Source organism: Tachyglossus aculeatus, chromosome 9 (genome assembly GCF_015852505.1).
Source record: "Tachyglossus aculeatus isolate mTacAcu1 chromosome 9, mTacAcu1.pri, whole genome shotgun sequence".
NCBI lineage: Eukaryota > Metazoa > Chordata > Mammalia > Monotremata > Tachyglossidae > Tachyglossus > Tachyglossus aculeatus.
In genome coordinates, this window is record NC_052074.1 from 53,975,996 (window position 1) to 53,997,160 (window position 21,165).

General features: G+C 39.5%; 1 protein-coding gene across 1 annotated transcript in view; it reads left to right on the forward strand.

Annotated features, from left to right (window-relative positions):
* UBR3 (ubiquitin protein ligase E3 component n-recognin 3) overlaps positions 1–21,165 on the forward strand; it is a 152,716-nt gene that overhangs the window by 122,783 nt on the left and 8,768 nt on the right. The window contains exons 33-36 of the mRNA XM_038750895.1: positions 4,614–4,714; positions 14,103–14,227; positions 17,421–17,528; positions 17,685–17,807. Of these exons, the coding sequence (XP_038606823.1) occupies positions 4,614–4,714; positions 14,103–14,227; positions 17,421–17,528; positions 17,685–17,807 (457 nt within the window). The remainder of the gene's footprint in view (positions 1–4,613; positions 4,715–14,102; positions 14,228–17,420; positions 17,529–17,684; positions 17,808–21,165) is intronic.

Genomic DNA, 21,165 nt, shown 5'->3' on the forward strand with positions numbered 1-21,165 from the left:
GGAAGTACAAGCTGGCAACACATAGAGACAGTCCCTACCCAACAATGGGCTCACAGTCTAGAAGGGGGAGACAGAGAACAAAACCACACATACTAACAAAGTAAAATAAATAGAATAGGTAGGTACAAGTAAAATAAATAAATGGAGTAATAAATATGTACAAACATATATACATATATACAGGTGAGGGTCCCCAGTACACAATGGGGAGTGGAAAAGCAGGGGAGCAGGATCTTGTCTCCCCGCATAATCCCCCATTTCTGAAAACCCAGAAGACCCAGGCAGACAATTACCTGCTCTGATAATTACCTTCAGGGTCATGTGGGATAAATAACCCCTTTCCTGAGTCTCCCTTACAGCCAGCTGCAAAGTGCGGGGAAATATGCCTCAGTTGATCACTATTTCCTACATATGTTCGGTTTGTCTTCATGTTAGAATGCGAACTCTGCACTCTACCAAGTGAGTGCTCAATAATACATGGCTTCTGCTTCTACTTCCCAGGTAATTTCCAGCTCTTTATTTCCAGATTTCCTTCACTTTGTACTATACAGATACTGCTTTTAATTGAAAAATTCTCTTTGGATTCAGTGAGCGGTCCCTGTACCTCTCACTGGTACATGAGAGGTCCGGGAGTGTGAGAGGTCCAAGGAGAGAAATTTAATCAAGCTTAATTCTCTTTGGATTCAGTGAGCGGTCCTTGTACCTCTCACTGGTACATGAGAGGTCCATGAGTGTGAGAGGTCCAAGGAGAGAAATTTAATCAAGCTTAATATGATTAGACACCAATATTATGCATTACTTCCAATGGATATAACAGCCTATTTTGTATTTAACAAATGAATCCTCCTACAATTTGGTCATTTTCAACTTGTAAGTCTCCCTGCCTGTTTTTTCACACTTCATGTTCCTAACATGAACGACAGTGACACGTCAACAAACTCAAGTTTATCCGAGAAAATTTTTTTGCATAACATTATTTAAAGTATGAGGATACTAGCTATATGGTGGATATTTGAAGCACTAATATTTGTCAAGAAACTAATGTTATCAGTTTAATATTGTTATATTCATGGAATTCTGGAAATTTCTGGTTTTAAATAACACGAGTACATTTAAAAAACATTTAATTCACTAGGCAAATATCTCTACTGCAGCACCCTAGATATATTTGATTCATTTGCAGAGAGCTTGCTGTAGCTGCATCAGGGATCCTATTTTTAGCTTGGAAAGTATTAAGTGATACAGTAGCGCAATCTGATAGAAGGTCACATTTGTATCAAATTCTCTCACAGGCATTGAGGATTAACAAAGTATGAGTAAAGCTTAAGTTCCATACATATTCTAAACAGTGTTTGTAAGTACAGTTTCAATGTCATAATGGAAAAAGTTGTGGCGCTCTTGATGAATGACATAGCAGTTTTTAAGTGCTTAATCTGCTGCAGTGCCTAATACAGGCCTGAAATAGATTTTTTTTAAACTGAGAAGAAAAGCTGTAGACCATCTAGGTTTTATAGAAATTGCTTATTTGAAGTCTTGTCTACTTCAGATTACAGTGCAATGAATAAATTTTGCAAATATTGTTTACCTGTTCCTCCATTTGCAAAGGCTTTTGCCAAAATATGATTTTGCCAAGAACTGCTGTTATCTGTATTCTTGTATTCTTGATCCACGTGCACACCTGTGGTATTTCACCAAATGGTTATGATGGTGTGCCAGAATTTTGTTCATAATCCTTGTCACCTGAAGAAAGAAAGTTGAACAACTGTGGGGAGGGAGATTTTTTTCTTCAGTCAAATTTTATTAATTGTCTTTTTGCGTTTCTAACCACCTGAATGCCCAAAAGGGAAATCATCACCATTGCTCTTATAGATATCCTTTGGCTACTGTCAGAAACTGGATTTTGGACTGGATAGGCCTTTGTTCTAACTCAGCAGTGGCAAGGCTTATGAATTTATATGCTTATGTGCTTACCTAGAGAATGCCTTTTAAAAGAGAGAAAAGCATGAAATGGCGTAGTTTGTCAGTCACAAATATTTTGAAATCATGTGCAAGTTATGTGAGTGTCCTCAAGGCGTACCGCACCATCTGATGTAGATAGAAAGTAACTTAATTCTCCTAGAGCTATATCAGGGAAGTTAAATAATATCATAGAAAAATGTTAGTAATTAAAAATTCATATAATGGTTTCTACCGCTCGTGAGGCCTAGTCTTGTGTAAGGGTGTGATTGGCAAGACAGAGAGTGATTGACTTGTTACGAATTAACGTGGTGCCTGTGGCCTATATAGATTCCTAGCCCTTTAAGATATCTTGGAGTGAGGTCTTATAGCCATAGGACTCTAATTAGAAATTCAAAATGACTGTGAGAGGAGCCTCAGGGAAATTCAGTCATGCTATTAGACCTTCCCTTTCCAAATATTCAAACCTAAAGCACACAAAAGAGTTTAATTTCAAAGTGCAAAAAGAGAAAAAGGGGAAAACTAAAGTCAAGTACACATTATATGTATGATCCCTAACTTATACATTCCTATGATCGTACAGACAAATTTCTTAGACAAAATTCTAAAAAGAGGGGTATTCCTACCCAGAACTTGGCAAGATCTATCTCAGGAGGCAGGCAGGGATGGAAAAGAAGAGAAGCTCTGAATTTTAACAAGACTTCACCTTCTTGATTGGTTTCCATTTCCAGATGTTGCTGGGGAATGTAGGGCTTTTGTCTTCTGGGAATTGAGGTTCCCTTAGGAAGGTTTTCCTGTTTGCTTTTTCTATTTCCCTCCTGTCCATTAGTTCCTTCTTCAAAAGTGATGTGACTATTATGACAATTTGTCTTTTCCATCTGCTGATTAAATTCTCCCTAATATTAGCTGATTTCATAAAGAAAAATGCTGTACTTAAATGAATACAGTTCGTTGTGCTGTGATATGTGTTTTCATTACCCATTTTGGGAAGAATATGGCAGGAGAATTAGGGAGCCTTCTTCCAACAGTGCACATCTTTCTGGGTAGAATGCAGTGCGGTGTCAGAAGAAACAGTTGTTCATATCCACAGGTATAAGTATAACCACGCAATTTCTTCTCAATGCAAAGTTCTTCAACAGCAAAGCTCCTGTGTTTTTTTTATCAGATCTTATCACTATTATCCCCAAATTAGTTTAGCATTGATGCTCTGTAACTTTAAAATTTTGAAAAACTTTCAACTATTCAAATCTTTTGATCAAGAGCAATTTGTTTTCACTTTTGGCCAATAAATCTAATCCAGGTGGTCATCCTTCTGTTGCTTTAAAGTACAGCACAATTTATTATTAGTAACCATGTGACCTTGGGCAGGTCACTTAACTTCTCTGTGCCTCAGTTTTCTCAACTGTGAAATGTGGCTGAAAGTACCTGTTCATCCTCCTACCTATACTTTGAGCCTCAGGTGGGACCGAGACTGTGTCTGCCCTGAATAACTTGTATCTACCCTGGCACTTAGAACAGTGCTTGACACATAGTAAGTGCTTAACAAATACCACACAAAAAAACCCAACAACAGTAATTGGACTTTCTAAAACTTGAAAAATATTTTTCTTCCATTAGCTATTAATTGTTAAAATTTTGGTAACTGTTCCTCTCCATCCCCCCGTCTTACCTCCTTCCCTTCCCCACAGCATCTGTATATATGTATGTACATATTTATTACTCTATTTATTTTACTTGTACATATCTATTCTATTTATTTTATTTTGTTAATATGTTTGGTTTTGTTCTCTGTCTCCCCCTTCTAGACTGTGAGCCCACTATTGGGTAGGGACTGTCTCTATATGTTGCCAACTTGTACTTCCCAAGCACTGAGTACACTGCTCTGCACACAGTGAGCACTCAATAAATACGATTGATTGATTGATTGATTAAAGCACCTTAGTTGGAAAAAGTTCAACATCATGTACCTTTTCCAGTGTCCCTTGACTATAAATCATAGCTAATATTCATTTTCTCAAAAATTGGGCCAGCTAGTTTGACCTTCCTACCAATTTTGGCAGCGGTAATAGTTTCGTTTGCCCAAGTTTCTAGTGAACAGTCTGAATTTTAGCTTCTGGATTTTCAAAGATCCATTTGTTCATTAGATTTTTTTTTATTAAGCTGAAGAGAAATAGAAGAGTATAAAGAAGTAGTAGTAGTAAGTTGTTAATATGCAGAGCATTGCACTAAGCACGAGGAGTGAATATGAAAGTGGTAATTAGACATGGTCCCTATTCCCTAGGTGGCTCACAGTCTATACTTTGGATTATTTTTACCAATGTCAGTTACCAAAGGAATGTTAGAGGTGTTTGATGGCATATCACTTAAACCATTGGAATGTTAGTTGTTTTCATTATAAAAATAATATAAAACTGTTTTCCAGATTACATTTTCCATGGTAGAAAACATAAAACAAATAGTATATTCATAGGACTCTAGAATCATAAGAAAACTGGGACAAAAGTTAATGATAGGGCCCTGGTTATTATTTCATAGGAGATATGTATGCTGTTGGAATTCAGTCTTTAACTCCATGATCAAATTCACGAAATGAAAAATGTTTTAAAACTAGAAGATGGATTTCAGTGTCAAAAATGATTTTAGTCTCGATTTTTCAGACTGGGCAGTGATGAACAACCAGAGGTGCCAGTGCTTTTCAGAGATGTTTCGTCCCTATTGCTCATCCAGATCTTAACAATGCCCCAACCCCTTCGTAAAGGTATGTTCTCGGAAAAAAATAGAAATACCATATTCTTAGAAAGAATGAGTTTAAAGAAGAGTTCTGGTGACTGTAGAGGAACTATGTAAAAACATCACATCAGTGTGTTTGATACATCTTGAAATAATGATTACATCTTGTCTTCAGAAGGCAGCTCTGAAGGGAATATTTTGTTGTAGTTTGACAGGCTTATCTTTGTCTCCTGTCTCTATACCTTATCATTCAGCCACTACTGAAAAGACACAAGACCTGGGGAGCGGGGGAAGCCACTAAGTGCTTTTTACTGGAAAAAACACATCCTCTGTATGACCTCCATCTGTTCACTGTAGAGGACAGTGCAGTATTTCATGTTGAAATGGCTGCCTAAAGGTGAAAGATAGTCGTTTATTTTGGTTTTAAGAATGCAAATTGTGGCATTCGTAGGAAACAGGAGGTCACCCACAATGATTTTCATTGTTGTGATATGACAGTAATGTATACACATTTGTTTGGCACAGTTTATTCATAATGCTCTTCTTGCTGAAGTTGTAGCTCTCTGATTCCAGACACTTTGGAAAATAAATGCTTAAAATGTTATGCTTGGTTATTGTTCACTGCCTTCTTAATGTCTTCTTGGGAATGAATGTCCGTAGTAAAATGATGCATTTTCTATATCGTTAGTCCCACTCTGTCTAAGAAGCCATCGGCTTGAGGCTGGTAGCCCAACAGTATCAGTTTTCTGCTATTCACGAGTAAATTTTCACACATCGAAATTCTAAAATGTCCTTTTTTGTTTCTTATGCCTTTGAAACGTATACATTCGTTCAGTGGGTGTTGAACATCTATGGGGTGCAAAGCACTGAACCAAGCTCTGGCGAAGAATTCAGCAGAGGCTAAATAAGATCTGATCCTTTGCCTTCAGCGGGCTTCCGTCGGAACTAGGGGATTGGCATGGGCCCATGAGGCGAGATTGAACACAGGAAGGCAAAATGACCCAGAGACCCCAACAAACACAGTAAACGTACCCAAACATTGCCATTGAAGGAGCCAGGTTCATCCCTTTCGCTGCACGGTCCCGGCTGTCCACAGTCCAGTAGTTTTGACAGTCGCAGCCTTCCTGGTGTTCTGAAATCAGCGGCAATATGCTACCGTTGCATTGGCGTTGCATTAGTACAGTGCTAAGCGCTTAGTACAGTGCTCTGCACATAGTAAGCGCTCAATAAATACGATTGATTGATTGATTGGTCTCTCTTGGCCTTGCTCCACTAAGGCACTTTGGAAATCCCTCTGGATGACCCGGGGGGAAGGAAGCATGGGTCCCAGGTGGTGTGTAAGCGCTTAAGCGCTTAGTACAGTGCTCTGCACACAGTAAGCGCTCAATAAATACGATTGATTGATTGGTGTGGCCCGGCGGCACTGGAAGGTCGAGGCAGTGCGCTGCTACCAGGGCTCCAGTCTCTGAAATTTGAAATTGATGTTCTACGGGAGTACCTCAGTTCAACAGTCTGATTTAAATGGAAACTGGAACTGGATAAACTAAGATGAAACAAGTGATAATGCGGAAATACTGGTAATCAAGAACAGAAGCAAAGCTTGAATTCTGGTGGAATTCAATATAAAAAAGCGTGAAGAGACTCACGAGTATGTAGTATGTCAAAAGAGAGTACTGTTCTGTTATTTACTCTTCTAACCACAAAGTTTCCTTTCTGTGTGAGGACAATGCTACCGCTAGTGAGATTTTTTTCCTTGGGGCAGAAATGATTCCTCTGTGACTACCAGCCACTTTCACACTGTGCATATATAAAGAGTACTTTTGGCTACGTTATTGAACTGGCTTTTTTCAATGCATGGTGCTGTTTTTAATTCTGCTTCTTGCCATCCGTGCTCTTTCTGAAGCCTCTTCTCTAGAATAACCATTTAATTTCAGTCCCTTCCTGCACGTTTGATGCATCCATCTCGTCTCTTCCTTTATATTTAAAGTGGCAGGGATCATGGATTCTTTTTAGCTATCATCATCACCAAATTGGTGGTATTCTTGACATCTAAATGCTTGCAATACAATTCTGATAGCAATGACTGAGGCATCTAAAGGTCATATAGACAGTGGATAAGTATATACGTTGAATAAATGATGACTACAAATTTGCATGGAGCCCAGTTGTCTTGTCTGCAGCTCTTTAACAGGTAGCAACTTGCCCAGGAAAACAAAGCAACTTTGAGCTGGCAGTCAGCGTCATCAGCAACAGCAGGCCCCCACTTCCCCGTCCCCAGATCCACTTACAAACAGTGCTATGGATTCAACAGTTGGGCATCACATTCTTCCCCTTCCCCAGTGTGAATCTGTAAAGGCAACCCTAGGACTATTTACGACATTGTTTATTTTGAGCGTGAGGAAGAGAAAGGTTTAGATGGTAAAGTGCATGCCAAAATGTAGCAAGTAAAGGCACAATCATGGGAATGACATATGCAAGCACTGTGGGTCCAAGAGGAATTTTGGCCAGGTCAGACTGGTGCCAAGTCAAGCCCTTTTTGGTTCAAATGTTTCAGGTTAGGGCAGCTGGAGGGTTACCATTCCACAAATGCAGGGTTGCCCTTGAAAATGCTCAACCACTCCGCACAGCAGCTCAAAGTGGAAGTGAATCCTCCCCCATTCCCTGTTGAGTCCAGAACAATTTCTGATGCAAATTGGGCACCAGGCATGGACCAGATCCAGCCCCATATTCCAGCCATGCAGGGTTTTAACTTACAGGGATGTTATGTATGCTTTATTAACCGGACTCCGGAGAAAGACTCTCGCAATTGGAAAAAAAAACAATCCCCCAACCAGTTTTCTAGATTAATTCATTTAATAATGTTTCTAGAGGAGTGCCTGTTCTTTAACCTGGTTATAGAGATGCTCTCTTTCTGCTTATTTCAGTCAATGATACCCATTGAACACTTACTCTGTGCAGAGCACTGTACTAAGTGCTTGGGAAAGTGAGGCTTTCCTTTTTGATTCCTCTGTGGCACGCTCACTGTGCATAAACAGACCTGTTCCCACATCTGCTGTCTGGCACTGAGGGGTAGCCGCTTAAACACTTCAATTAGGGTAGAAAGCCAGAGGCTCCGCAGTCTGGATTAGAACGTGGGCTATAATTTTATTTACATTGATTCATTTTAAAAATTGTACTGTCCAACCAGAAGGCTCCATAATACTGTCGTTTACTTTTTCCCTGCTGTCACAGGATGATTAAGATATTCTAATATCATCCGCTGTTCGTCTTGCACCGTGCTATGAAATTCTAACCTGTATCAGGAACATTGAAAGGAACCCTGCTTTCATGTTAATCAATCAATCAATCATATTTATTGAGCGCTTACTATGTGCAGAGCACTGTACTAAGCGCTTGGGAAGTACAAATTGGCAACATATAGAGACAGTCCCTACCCAACATTGGGCTCACAGTCTAAAAGGGGAGACAGAGGACAAAACCAAACATACTAACAAAATAAAATAAATAGAATAGATATGTACAAGTAAAATAAATAAATAAATAGAGTAATAAATATGTACAAACATATATACATGTTAACAGAACAGTTCTCAGTACCTGGGAATAGGCAATGCTATTGCTCTGATATTAAAATGGAATTCTACATTTTTTTGCATTGAAATTTAAGCTCTGCTTCTTTCCAGTAAATAACGTGCCAGATTTTCTGAACAAGAAGTTACAAATCTGCCATATGAAATAATAGACACATTTTGCCATAGGAACATATCTATGGTTGAATTGTGAGCCTGTTTGGGCGGGGGCAATATTGGAGCTAAATTTACCCCCATGCCTAATACTGGGCTTTGCACATAGTAAGCATTTAGTAAATACCATTACCTTACTACTACCACAGTTGAGTGCGTTTTATCAGGAAAACCTAGACTTCAGGTTGCCCTTCAAATGTAGCTCTGGGAATCACATTAACTGCCTTATTATATGGATTTGAGAAGCAGCGTGGCTCAGTGGAAAGAGCACGGCCTTTGGAGTCAGAGGTCAGGGGTTCAAATCCCGGCTCTGCCGCTTGTTAGCTGTGTGACTTTGGGCAAGTCACTTAACTTCTCTGGGCCTCAGTTACCTCATCTGTAAAATGGGGATTAAGACTGTGAGCCCCTCGTGGGGGAGGCTCAACCTCATCATCTTGTATCCTCCCCAGCGCTTAGAACAGTGCTTTGCACGTAGTAAGCGCTTTATAAATGCCATCATTATTATTCAGTATCTTTCCTCAATACTGCCTTATTAGATAGATTTTGTATCTTTCCTCAATCCTGCATTGACTGAGGCAAAGTAAATGCTATTTATACCATTCAGGCTCTTCATTCTGTGAAGAAAAATTGATCTGAACCCATCCCAAAGAGAAACCACTACAAATTGAGCTTTTTTTTTTTAATCACAAGAGACTTCTTCACTGTGGAGGTCAGAACATTTATGTGCTTTAGTCATGCCAATTTATAAAGGGAGGACTAAGAGGAGTGAGACTGTGCGTAGTGTCAAAAATGGGTAAACTTTTCTACCTGGGTGAGACTTCCAATATTGTACTTTTTGATCATAATTTTTGAGCCTGTTTTCATGGCATTAAATTTAAAGACCGACTTCCCCTGGCTCCCACCGTCATTACCGCTCTGCCCTGCGGCATCAGGAAGAGGATCCAGAGGGGAATGGGGTCCAGAGGCTACTGGTAAAATCCGTAGTAGACAGAAAAGTATTAAATAGCAATAATGTGACTCAACGGTATAATTTTATGAAATTATCAGAAATTATTTGCTTGATTTTTAAAAGATCAAAGAATCATGCATACAAATTGTGGAGCGATTACTTCACCACTTGAAATACTCAATTCATGAGGTAGGATGGGGTACCTAATTAAATTGCCCTGTACTGTAGTTAGGGAAATAGAAATATCATTTTCACCTGAAACTTTAAGGGAAAATTTTGAATGAGTAATACCTTCCAGTTTTTCCAGGATCCTGCCATAACATCTTTTGTTGTCATTGGCGGCAAACTCCATTTTCAGGGACACTGCTGTAGAAAAGAAATTTGAACTAGCCTTATCTTTTCACTCAGCCTGCTGCAAACTCTTTTGAGCATTTCATAATAATGATATTAATAATAATAATAATGGCATTTGTAAAGTGCTTACTATGTGCAAAGCACTGTTCTAAGCGCTCGGGAGGATACAAGATGATCAGATTGTCCCACGTGGGGCTTCACAGTCGTCATCCCCGTTTTACAGATGAGGTAACTGAGGCACAGAGAAGTTAAGTGACTTGCCCAAAGTCACACAGCTGACAATTGGCCGAACCGGGATTTGAACCCATGACCTCTGACTCCCAAACCCGTGCTCATTTCACCTTAGTAGTACAGAACCTTGTTCTGCCTGTTACAACAGTTGTTTCCTAAGACGGTGTGAGTAGGATTTTCTCTTTCATTTAACAGAACAAATATTCAGCTTTCAATCTTGCATTTTCTTTTGAATGGTGAATGAAAGATTGTGTACTCTGATTAACTGTATTGCAAATTTTGCCAGATTCCAGCCTTCAGCTCCCGTATTCATACAGTATCCCCATTCAGTTGGTGGTTGTCCTACCTCATTTTCTCTTAGCCATCCTGACGTGACAATGGAGAAGTTGATATTGCTAAGTCATTTCTAAAATTTTTGGATTCGCCCCTCAAAATTTATTTTCCTTCATCTTTATGGTATTAGTAGAAACTTTTATTGTCATACAATTTAATTACCAGACAGTGTGCTTTAGAGGGAAGCTTTGGGTAATTTTGAAAAGAAAAAGTTTAAAATCTTCAAATATTACTTGTTTAAGTGACTTGACTGAAAATAGATTTGTCATTATCAATCTCAGAAGCTAGAATTGTGTGTCCACAAAACCTGTCATTGCTTTCATGTATTACTGTTTTTCTTAATTTTGGCCTCCCTATTTCCAAACCAATTTGAGTTTTAAAGTGAGTCAGAGCTGCAGAAGACGGATATTCCAACTGGTTAAGATGCTTCCCAGTTGAGATCTTTCCACTTGAGCCTAGCGGGCATATACCTTTATTTTATTTCTTGACTTTCTTGAACTTGATATTGTGCAGTGGAATGTATTTCATTTTAAGTTGCCAACCCAGTAAAAATCGAGGCATCTAAGCTGAATCTGGGTTGTGATTCAGCTTCTGTGCCTTTTAATTTGGCCTGAATAGGAGCATGCAAATTTTGACTTCAGAATCAAGTTTTAATATATAAAATAGATTTTACAGCATTTATCAGAATGATAATGGTAGGCAGCTCGAGGGGACACAAACGTACAGTGGCTATTCTTCAGTTTTATACTGGCCAGTCTGGTTAGCATTGGATTTATCCATTTTCTGGTAGGGATTGACCCTGGGGGCTTTCAGTACTTTCAGAGCCCAGTCTCAATCGGTCATTGAGGGGTATTTATTGAGCCCTCACTGTATGAAGAGCACTGTACCAAGTGCTTGGAAAGTAAAATACAACAGAATTGGTAGTCTCCTTCCACCTTTACTCCTGCCCCTTCATCATCATCATCATCATCAATCATATTTATTGAGCGCTTACTGTGTGCAGAGCACTGTACTAAGCGCTTCGGAAGTACAAGTTGGCAACATCTAGAGACGGTCCCTACCCAACAGTGGGCTCACAGTCTAAAAGGGGGAGACAGAACAAAACCAAACATACTAACAAAATAAAATAAATAGAATAGATATGTACATGATGTTGAACTTTTTCCAACTAAGGTGCTTCAATCAATCAATCAATCAATCGTATTTATTGAGTGCTTACCGTGTGCAGAGCACTGTACTAAGTGCTTGGGAAGTACAGGTTGGCAACATACAGAGACAGTCCCTACCCAACAGTGGGCTCACAGTCTAGAAGGGGGAGACAGAGAACAAAACCAAACATATTAACAAAATAAAATAAATAGAACAGATATGTACAAGTAAAATAAATAAATAGAGTAATAAATATGTACATACCTATTCAGTGCTATGGTTTGGAAGTGGCGCCCATGTTCAGAGGGGCTGGAAGGGGAATGCAGTGACTCTGGAGCAAATGCGAATGGCTGTCTGGAATTCCCCTGGAGAAGCACGCTAGGTTCAGGAGAAATTGGTGTATTTCTACAAAATGGCATACGCGTGACATCATCATGCTCTATTCTGTACAGTGTTCTTCACACAGTAAGCACTCAGTAATTTCCACCAATTGACTGAAAAGGAGAAGCATAAGAGAGGCAACGTAGCCTAGATAAGCAGCATGGCCTGGTGGATAGAGCATGCGAGCCTTCTAGACTGTGAGCCCACCGTTGGGTAGGGACTGTCTCTATATGTTGCCAACTTGTACTTCCCAAGCGCTTAGTACAGTGCTCTGCACACAGTAAGCGCTCAATAAATACGATTGATTGATTGATGATTCCGGGAGGCAGAAGGACCTGGGTTCTAATCCTGGCTCCTCCACTTCTCATACAGCAGACAAGTCGCTAAAGTTGGGCCAGTCACCCAACTTCTCTGTGCCTCATTTAGCTCATCTGTAAAATGGGGATTAAGACTGTGGGACATGGACTGCGTCCAACCTCATTAGCCTGTATATACCCCAGTGCTTAGAACAATGCTGGTTCATTATGTTTTCAAGTCATCTGCGAGGGTGTTTTGAACATGGTGGGGGGGGAAAAACCTTGTGATATATTGTTCTATTATATAAAGAACAATGAACAATGCACTTAACAAGTACCATTATCGTAAGAGAAAAGAATAGTAAGAAGGCAGAGAAAGTGAGAGAGACTGGAATAGAAACTGGAGTGAAGCACAGAGGATGGACAAGGATAAGCACTTAGTACAGTGCTCCAGGACTTAGGTCAATGCTTGACACATAGTAAGTGATTCACAAATACCGTAAAAAAGAGAGAAAAAAACATGGCAGGAAAAAGGGAGCCAGATGGGAAACTGAAAAAACTTTATATGAGACTATGAAAATGTATCTATCATCAAATATGAACATTTTCAAGCTGAGAGATTTCTCTGTTGCTTATTTCCCTAATGTTTTTCTTCAATATCTATTAAGTTGTATTTGTAGTCCATCTGTAAAATTATAAAGTACAATTTTTGTTCTATATATAGTTGAATCTTCACAAGGCTTTTCCCCCGCTTTGTTCAAACACCCTCACAGACGACTTGAAAACATAATGAACTAGATCCATCATAGAGGGGAACTATTCTCTTGGTATTAAGTTAGGCTCTTCAGGAAGTTCATTAATTCTTTCAGGCGAGTAAGGAAGCATTCATTATCCCAGCGCACTAAATGACAGGCTCTATTGACCTGAAAGAGGACACGTGTACTTTCAAAACTAACTAATTTCAGGTCGGGGCACAAATCCTGTACTGCAGCCTGGGATGTAAATGCTTAGCTTGTCCCAGTGACCCGAGCCCCCTGTTCCTAGCCTGTCTGCAGAAGAGAGTCACCCAGGGCGTAACCTGTCATGAAACTGCCTCCACAACACAATAAAAATAACAATAACTCCTATTCCATCTCTCCTCCCCAACACATTTCTTCTTCCTCCCTCCCTCTCCCCCCGCACAGACACAAACACTCACCCTTTGGTGGAATGAGTGTTTTGCAGAGCTGACCCTGTCCTTGCTTCAGTTTATCTCCTTCAACTTTAAGCTAAAGCAAATGGTTGCAGGATGGAAGCTTGCACCTTTATTGTTTTCTGCAGCTAAATGGAGGGCTTCTATTGTCTCCATTTCTTATTCGATTTGCAGAGCTGACCCTGTCCTTGCTTCAGTTTATCTCCTTCGACTTTAAGCTAAAGCAAATGGTTGCAGGATGGAAGCTTGCACCTTTATTGTTTTCTGCAGCTAAATGGAGGGCTTCTATTGTCTCCATTTCTTATTCGATTTGCAGAGCTGACCCTGTCCTTGCTTCCGTTTATCTCCTTCAACTTTAAGCTAAAGCAAATGGTTGCAGGATGGAAGCTTGCACCTTTATTGTTTTCTGCAGCTAAATGGAGGGCTTCTATTGTCTCCATTTCTTATTCTATTGCAAACATATGTTTCCCAGTTGTAATTCCCAGTGATGTCAACCGCTGGTTATTTATCGAGTTTGTATTTATCGCGTTGTGCTTCCCAAGCGCTTAGTACAGTGCTCTGCACACAGTAAGCGCTCAATAAATACGATTGATGATGAGTGCTTACCGTGTGCTGAGCATGTAGTAGGCACGTGGGAAAGTACGGTACAGGAGAATTGATGATAAGCTTGCGTTAGCGTTTTTATTACTCGATTATACATTACGAATACAGTAGATGACTAAATTGTGAGTGACTCCGCCGACGATCTGATATAATGAAGAATGAATGCCTTTCCCTTTCCTTCCTAGAACACTTTACCTGCATTGTGAAGGTGCTTTTTACGTTACTGTACACGCAAGCTCTTACAGCCCTGTCAGTTAAATGCAGTGATGAAGACAGGTTGGCCTGGAAGGATTCGGGGACGCTGAAAAAGGTTGGTCACCCATTTAAATAATTTGGGTTGAATATTTTTTATAAAATATGACCTCTACAGATTTGGTTAAGATGTGGGCACAGCCGAATAAAAACCAACAGTTCGAAAGAATCTTTTTTTTTTTAAGTTGCTGCAACTTTACTGTAGCAAAACACCACATATAAAAAGGATGATCGTAATGGCAAAGCGACCTACCTTATTAATGTGGAACACTTCTGGTGAGGAAGGTAAGAAAAGATTACCCCGACTGCCCTAGGCAGTCTTGCAAAACCCCTAGACTTGGAAGAGTAACATATAAATTGTGGCTGGTGCTAATTGTACTTGTATATTCCCATGACCTTCCTACAGGCCTCATTATTATCCTAAATCATTCGATCGTATTTCTTGAGCGCTCACTTTGTGCAAAACACAGTACTAAGTGCTTGCGAGAGTACAATAGAACAATAACAGTAATGATCAGTCTTTCATTCTTGTTGAACTGAAACTGAAAGCCATGTGTGTTGATTAAATACTCCACTTAGGCCTAGGAGTCCACTCTCCCACAAAGGTCATCCACCATTGTGCCCGGTGATCAAAAATTATTAACATTTTAAAAAATTTGGATTTTGTATTTTTGTCCTCAAAAAAAGAACATAATAAAGGTTAGTTAAATGCAACCTCTGTTTAATTACATAAACAGACTACCGTGGGAACAGAGAAGTTAGTGGGTCGTGGCAAAAGAGAGGCAATTCTCTTCCATTGGATTTGTGAGGAAGAAGAAAGGAAGGGTAATGAGCGTCGAGCAGATGAGGTTTTTTGACTGGTTCGCCACAATACCTGGGCCATTGGGAAGGACTGTGGAGTTCCCAGGGAGAGAGGGTTGGGGCCTGCCATAGATCCGGAGCAAACCTCTTCCTGTCCCTTGACATCATGGCAGTAAAGCCCTGTATCCCAATGGAAATGGCAGGAGGAGGAAACCCATTGTCAGAATCATTGGAATTTGGTTAGCCCACTATGACCCTGCTGGGGGTGGTGACAATTAATCAGCCAGTCGATGATGAAACAGCGTGGAAAGTGCACGGATCTAGGAGACCAAGGGCCTGGGTTCTCATCGGTGTACAGTGGCTGGCGCATAGTAAGCGCTTAACAAATACCATAATTATTATTATTTAGCCACTTGCCTGCTTTAGGACCTTAGGCAAGTCACTTAACTTCTCTGCCTCATTTTTCTCGTTTGAAATATGGGGATTCAATACCCGTTCTCCCTTCTGCTTTGGACTGTGAGCCTCATGTGGGACGGGAAGTATGTCTGATCTGACTGCAGTTTATCTACCCCAGTGCTTAGTACGGTGCTTGGCACTTAACAGGTACCACTGTTATTGTTAATAGCATCACTAAGTGCGTGGGGAGAATAGCAGTAGCAAGACACACATTCCTTGCTGTCCATGATCTTACAAGCTAAGAGGGAGCAGAAAAACATATTTACAAATAATGGCAGCAAGAAGGAGGACACTGTGAGGAATACAAATATGTCAGAATGAAATACCCAAGTAAATACTTGGGTATATTCCTGAATATTCATACATATATAAAAAACCTGGGAATTGGAATAAGATATTATGTGCTAGAAGTGGGAGGAAGTGAGAAGTGTCCCATCTAAGCAAGTGAATTCCTGATTTTAGCCTGTTTCTTTTTTTTTCTACATCTGCCTTTTGAACGTGAGCCCCTGTGAGCCTGAAGCAAAGCCCACATATTTCTCAGTGGTTATTTAGTGTTTCACGTATTTGTAAATGCTTAATAAATGCTGATTGATAATTGATTCACAATTCCTGGAAATGGTTTGCCTGGTCACTAAGCAAGTCTTTAAAATGGACGGTGAAGAAACCAATGTAGACAATAATGCAAAATACAAACTACATTTGACTGCCCAGTAAAATCCTACAATTATAATGGAGTAATTCTGTTCCAAAGAGATTAGATAAAATAACTGTTAGGTAACATGACTCTAACATCAAAATGCCCGGCCCAATTTAAGATTTATTTTGCTTTCAGTGAAGTAGATATGACTACTATTTTGAGGTTTAAATTTCTGGTACATGTCAGATTGCTTTTTTACTTAGTGTGACTTTATTTACAGATTATGAGTTTAGGGAGGTGCTGGAAATATTTTGTGAAGGAAGTTCAGAGATGACGTGTATTCTATTGTGACTTCAGCATTATTTTTGAGGCTTGTTAGGTGATTATATTTTTCTATTCCTTTAAAAAAACAATTATTTTCATAATGCATAATGCACAAAAAAATACCAGTCTGAGTTACTGTTTAAAAAATGTATCATCCTTTGGAGGCTGGCAAATTATGAAGAATTATAATTTTGAAAAAAGTTTATTGACACCCATGGTTTTGTACCAGGTTCATTCATTTGCCTAATTTACCATAATGAGGCTGGGCAGCAAATTATACAACAGTAAATTTGGGTCAGAAAGAGGATGAAGCATTATGGGTAATCGCTGCCAGTTTATATTCCTTCAGCAGTCAGCTTGATAAATGTTAGTATTTTTTTACCCTTCATAAAACACTGGTACAATGAGCCAAAGTGTTATCTTAACATATATTTGAAGTGTTTTGCCTTTTATCTACATGAAATATTTTACTGTAAAGAGAGAGAGAGAGAGACTTATGGCAATTTGAAGATAGGTTTACTATATTTCATAGTAAGGTTTTTCCTCCAGTAATATGAAAGCACCCCATTCAGTAATCTTGTGTCAGAGCAAAATATGTATGTAGGGAAATTCACTAATACAGCTGACATACTGAAAAATAATTTTGTTCAACCAGTATGCCACTTGTTTGCTAAAAGGAAAAATGAGCAATTCTTCTATAAGTCTCATTGCTATAAGTATTAATGTGCTTCTTCTGGAAATAGCTGTTTATTATGTATATCTGGTAGATCCTATTGAGAGAGGGTTGGAAGCAATGAGACTAATAGAACAGATTGAAACTATGAAATCGATTTTTATATGTGGGCTAAAGTGTGAAATATTTCTGAATGTAGATGTAGTGCTGGGCAAGTGATCTTTGGGCCAATCTCTCTGACCTACTCAGTCTTTGTACCAGTTCATTTTTTGGGTTACTACAATGGCAGCAAATTTTTCCCAAATGTTCAATATAAGCAAATTTTTTTACAGTCAGTAATGTTATTTTCCTTCTTCTCAGAATACGTGTCACTCAGAAAAGTCATGGGAAGTGTTACTGAGTCATGTGATTGGTGAGCTGTCTAAGGGGAAGCTGTACCTGGAAGGAGAGACCGAAGAACTTGCAATGGTACTTTTTTTCCAACAATCGGAAATAAGACTGCCGAAAATCATTACTAAATATTTTCCCTCTCTGTAGTTTTGAAAGCATATGTCATTTTGACTGTTTTTTAGGAGCTGTGTATTGCAGAGTGGTTTTTCCTCATGTAATTTTTATTTCTTTTAGGTGAACCCTGTTTGGTCTGCTGAATCCATAGAGCGATATTTGCGGCAGTTCTGCTTACCTTTCCTCAGGATCAGCAGCCTTCTCCAGCACCACCTCTTTGGAGGTGATCTGCCTAGTTGCCAGGTATGTTAGAGGAAGCAAACAGGTGGAGCTGCTTTTCTGAAGATCCTTACTTCTATCATCTTTGATATAACTGAGTGTAAAAAATGGATGCCGCTGTATGCCATGGAAGGAAAATATAAAAATGTCTGTGGTGGATATTTATTGGTGTTAGATATCTCTGAGTCCTAATTCACTTGATGAACATCAGTTATGCTGGAAAGTATGGAGGATTTTAAGTGCGTAATTGGTTTGAATGCTGCCGGATTCAGCGGTGAAGAACTCCCTTTCCCTTACCAGTGTGCTCAAGGTTTGGGCATTCTGCCCACGAGGTTGCTTTTGGAGCTGTAAACTGAAACTGGCTGGAGTGCTCCTCACCCAGTCGGTGTTCCTCGGGAAACCAGTTTCCTAGGTGGGATGAACTGCCACCGTTATTTTTTGATTGCTTCGAAGTGTCTGTCAGTGAAAAAACACCTGAAAGCTTAAGCCAACCGAAAGGGATGACCCTTCTCTCCGGAGTGACTGATGACCTGAAACTGGCTTTATGTCTGTTTAACTCCCAGGAGAGTTCACGATGCTTTGAACTGAAAAGGCTTTGTCCCCAGAGGGTTACTCCTCAATCAGCGATATTTATTGAGCACTTACTACATGCAGGGGACTGTTCTAAGCACTTGGGAGAGTACAACAGAATTAGCAGCTCATCCATGCTCCCCTATAACTATCGAGAGTCTAAGACCATTTTGCTCTCATCCTTTAAAATTTGTTCCAAGGATATCTCAGGGTGGAGCTGAAATGAATTAAAGAAATTCTCAGTTTATTCATAAGTACCTTGAACAGTCATTATTGTACTTGGGATATTTTCTGATCGTAATATTGAAAATGTAGGTCTGTTTTTCACATCTCTTCATGTTCACTGTGAGGAACCTCTTTTTCAATCTGTGCTGCCAGTTACCAAAAAAAAAAAAATATTTTTACTTCCTGGGTTTCCTTCAGCTTTCCTTTTGTCTAAAAACACTTCCATCTTTTTATATCTATCTGTGCAAGTTTCCCCTGTTCTTTAGTGTTTCTCTCCCTTCCTCCCCTCCTAACTCTATGGCGATTCTTTCCTCATCATTAATTTTTACAAAATTGGCATGAGTCCTCCTCCCATTTTTCCTTCTTTCATCACTTTATGCTTTTTGTTGCAAACTAAATACATGGTATGCACCTTGAGCAGAACCCAGCTTAATATTTGCTACTAGTGGCCCTTTCCCTCCCTTGCATTGCTCCGTTTAGTTTCACTCTTCATTTTACCTATAAAGAAAATTTGTCACGCTTACATATATTGCCTTTATTTTCCCTATTTTTTCTTCAACCCTAATGCCAAATTATCCATAAATTCGAGTTTTCTATTTTCTTCTTAGATGAGAAAAATCAAACTTTTCCATGTCCAGATGAATACTCATCTATGCAGTGTTGTCTAGTGGATAGAGCACGAGCCTGGGATTCAGAAGGCTCCACCACTGTTCCCAACCTGACTTATATATATATTCACTTTAGCGCTTGAATAGTGCCTGGCACAGAGTAAGCACTTAACAAATGCCACAGTTATTATTAGTATTCTTGTTAATACACACTTTGACCCTTGTGTCAGTCAGCCGATCAATAGTATTTGAGCAGTTGCTGTGTGCCAAGCATTGTACTGATCGCTTCGGAGAATACACTAGAGATGGTAGACAGGAGCACACAAGGAACTTATAGACTAGAGGACAGAGACATTAAAAGGAGGAAGAGGAACAGACCCAAGTGCATAGACAACACAGAAGGGAGGACAAATAGGGGAAGTTTGGGCTTAGTCAAGGAAGGCCTCAAAGGAAGTATAATTTTAGTAGGGCTTGGAATATGGGGAGAGTAGTGGTCTATAGAGAGTACCAGGCCAGAGGGAGGTTGTGGGCAAGGGTCTTTAGTGAGATAGATGAGATCGAAGTTGATGTGAGAGGAGTGAAGAGTGCCGGTTGGGTTGTAGTAGGAGATCATCATTCATTCATTCATTCAATCGTATTTATTGAGCGCTTACTGTGTGCAGAGCACTGTACTAAGCGCTTGGGAAGTACAAGTCTGCAACATATAGAGACGGTCCCTACCCAACAACGGGCTCATCAGGGTAAAGTAGGAGGGAGGGAGCTGATTGAGTGTTTTAAAGTCGATGGCAGGGAGTTTGTGTTTGATGAGGAGATAGATGGGAAATCACTGGAGGTTTTTGAGGAGTGGGGAGATGTGGACTGAATTTTTTTTAGGAGAATGATCCAGTGAGCAGAGTGAAGGTATGGACTGGAGAAACAGGAGGCAGGGAGGTCCGTGAGAAGGCTGATGCAATAGTTAGGATGGAATATAAGGCAGGTTCAGTACAATAGCAGTTAGGATCAATTAGTCGTCCTTATTCTTATTATGTACAGAGCCCTATACTCAGCACTTGGGAAAGTGTAATACAACAGAATTAGCAGACATTCCCTGCCCATAATGAGCTTATAGTCTAGAGGATGAAGAGGAAGGGACTTTAGAGATGTTGTGAAGGTAGAACCAACAGGATTTGGTGACAGATGGAATATGTGGGTTGAATCATCATCATCATCATGTTCGTTATCAACAATCCTATTTATTAAGCTTTTACTGTATGCAGAGCACTGTACTCGGTGCTTGGAAGAGTTCAATATAACAGAGTTGGTAGACACGTTCCTTGTCCCTAATGATCTTAGAGGTCTAGAAGAAGAGACAAATATTAACATAAATAGGTTAAATTAAATAGAATAGAAGAGGTTAAATTAAATAAATGTTTAATTAATTTAATTTAATTTAATATTAAATTTAATTTAATAATTAAATTAAATAGGTTAAGTTAAATTTCGGGTTGAATGAGGGAAATGAATCGAGGATAATGTTGAGGTGACAGGGTTTGTGAAACCAGGTGGTTAGTGGTGTTTATTGTGATGGGAAAATCTGGGGAGGACAGGGTTTGGGTGGGAAGATGAGAAGTTGTGTTTTGGACCCTTTCAGAGAGGTAGACTTGGGAATCATCCACGGTGAGATGGCAGCTCTCTAGCTAAACTCAGTTTCCCTTTATTTATATTGGATTTTTTAACATTTTATTTGTGGAGCAGGAATGATTTTGGAAAATACACCATATCCTTTAAGTGACATCTTCCTTACACAAGAGACTGTTAATATATATAGGCAGGTATTAACTTATTCACCTCTGAATTACTTAAGCTTAGGTGCTGCGCAGTTGAAAGAGAAATGTGGAGTACATCCCTTATTTCAAAGTTATCATGCTCAATCCATCCATAAAATCACATTTGAAGAGTAACATTTGGACAAGTAGTAGCAACCCATGCTAAACTGTTCC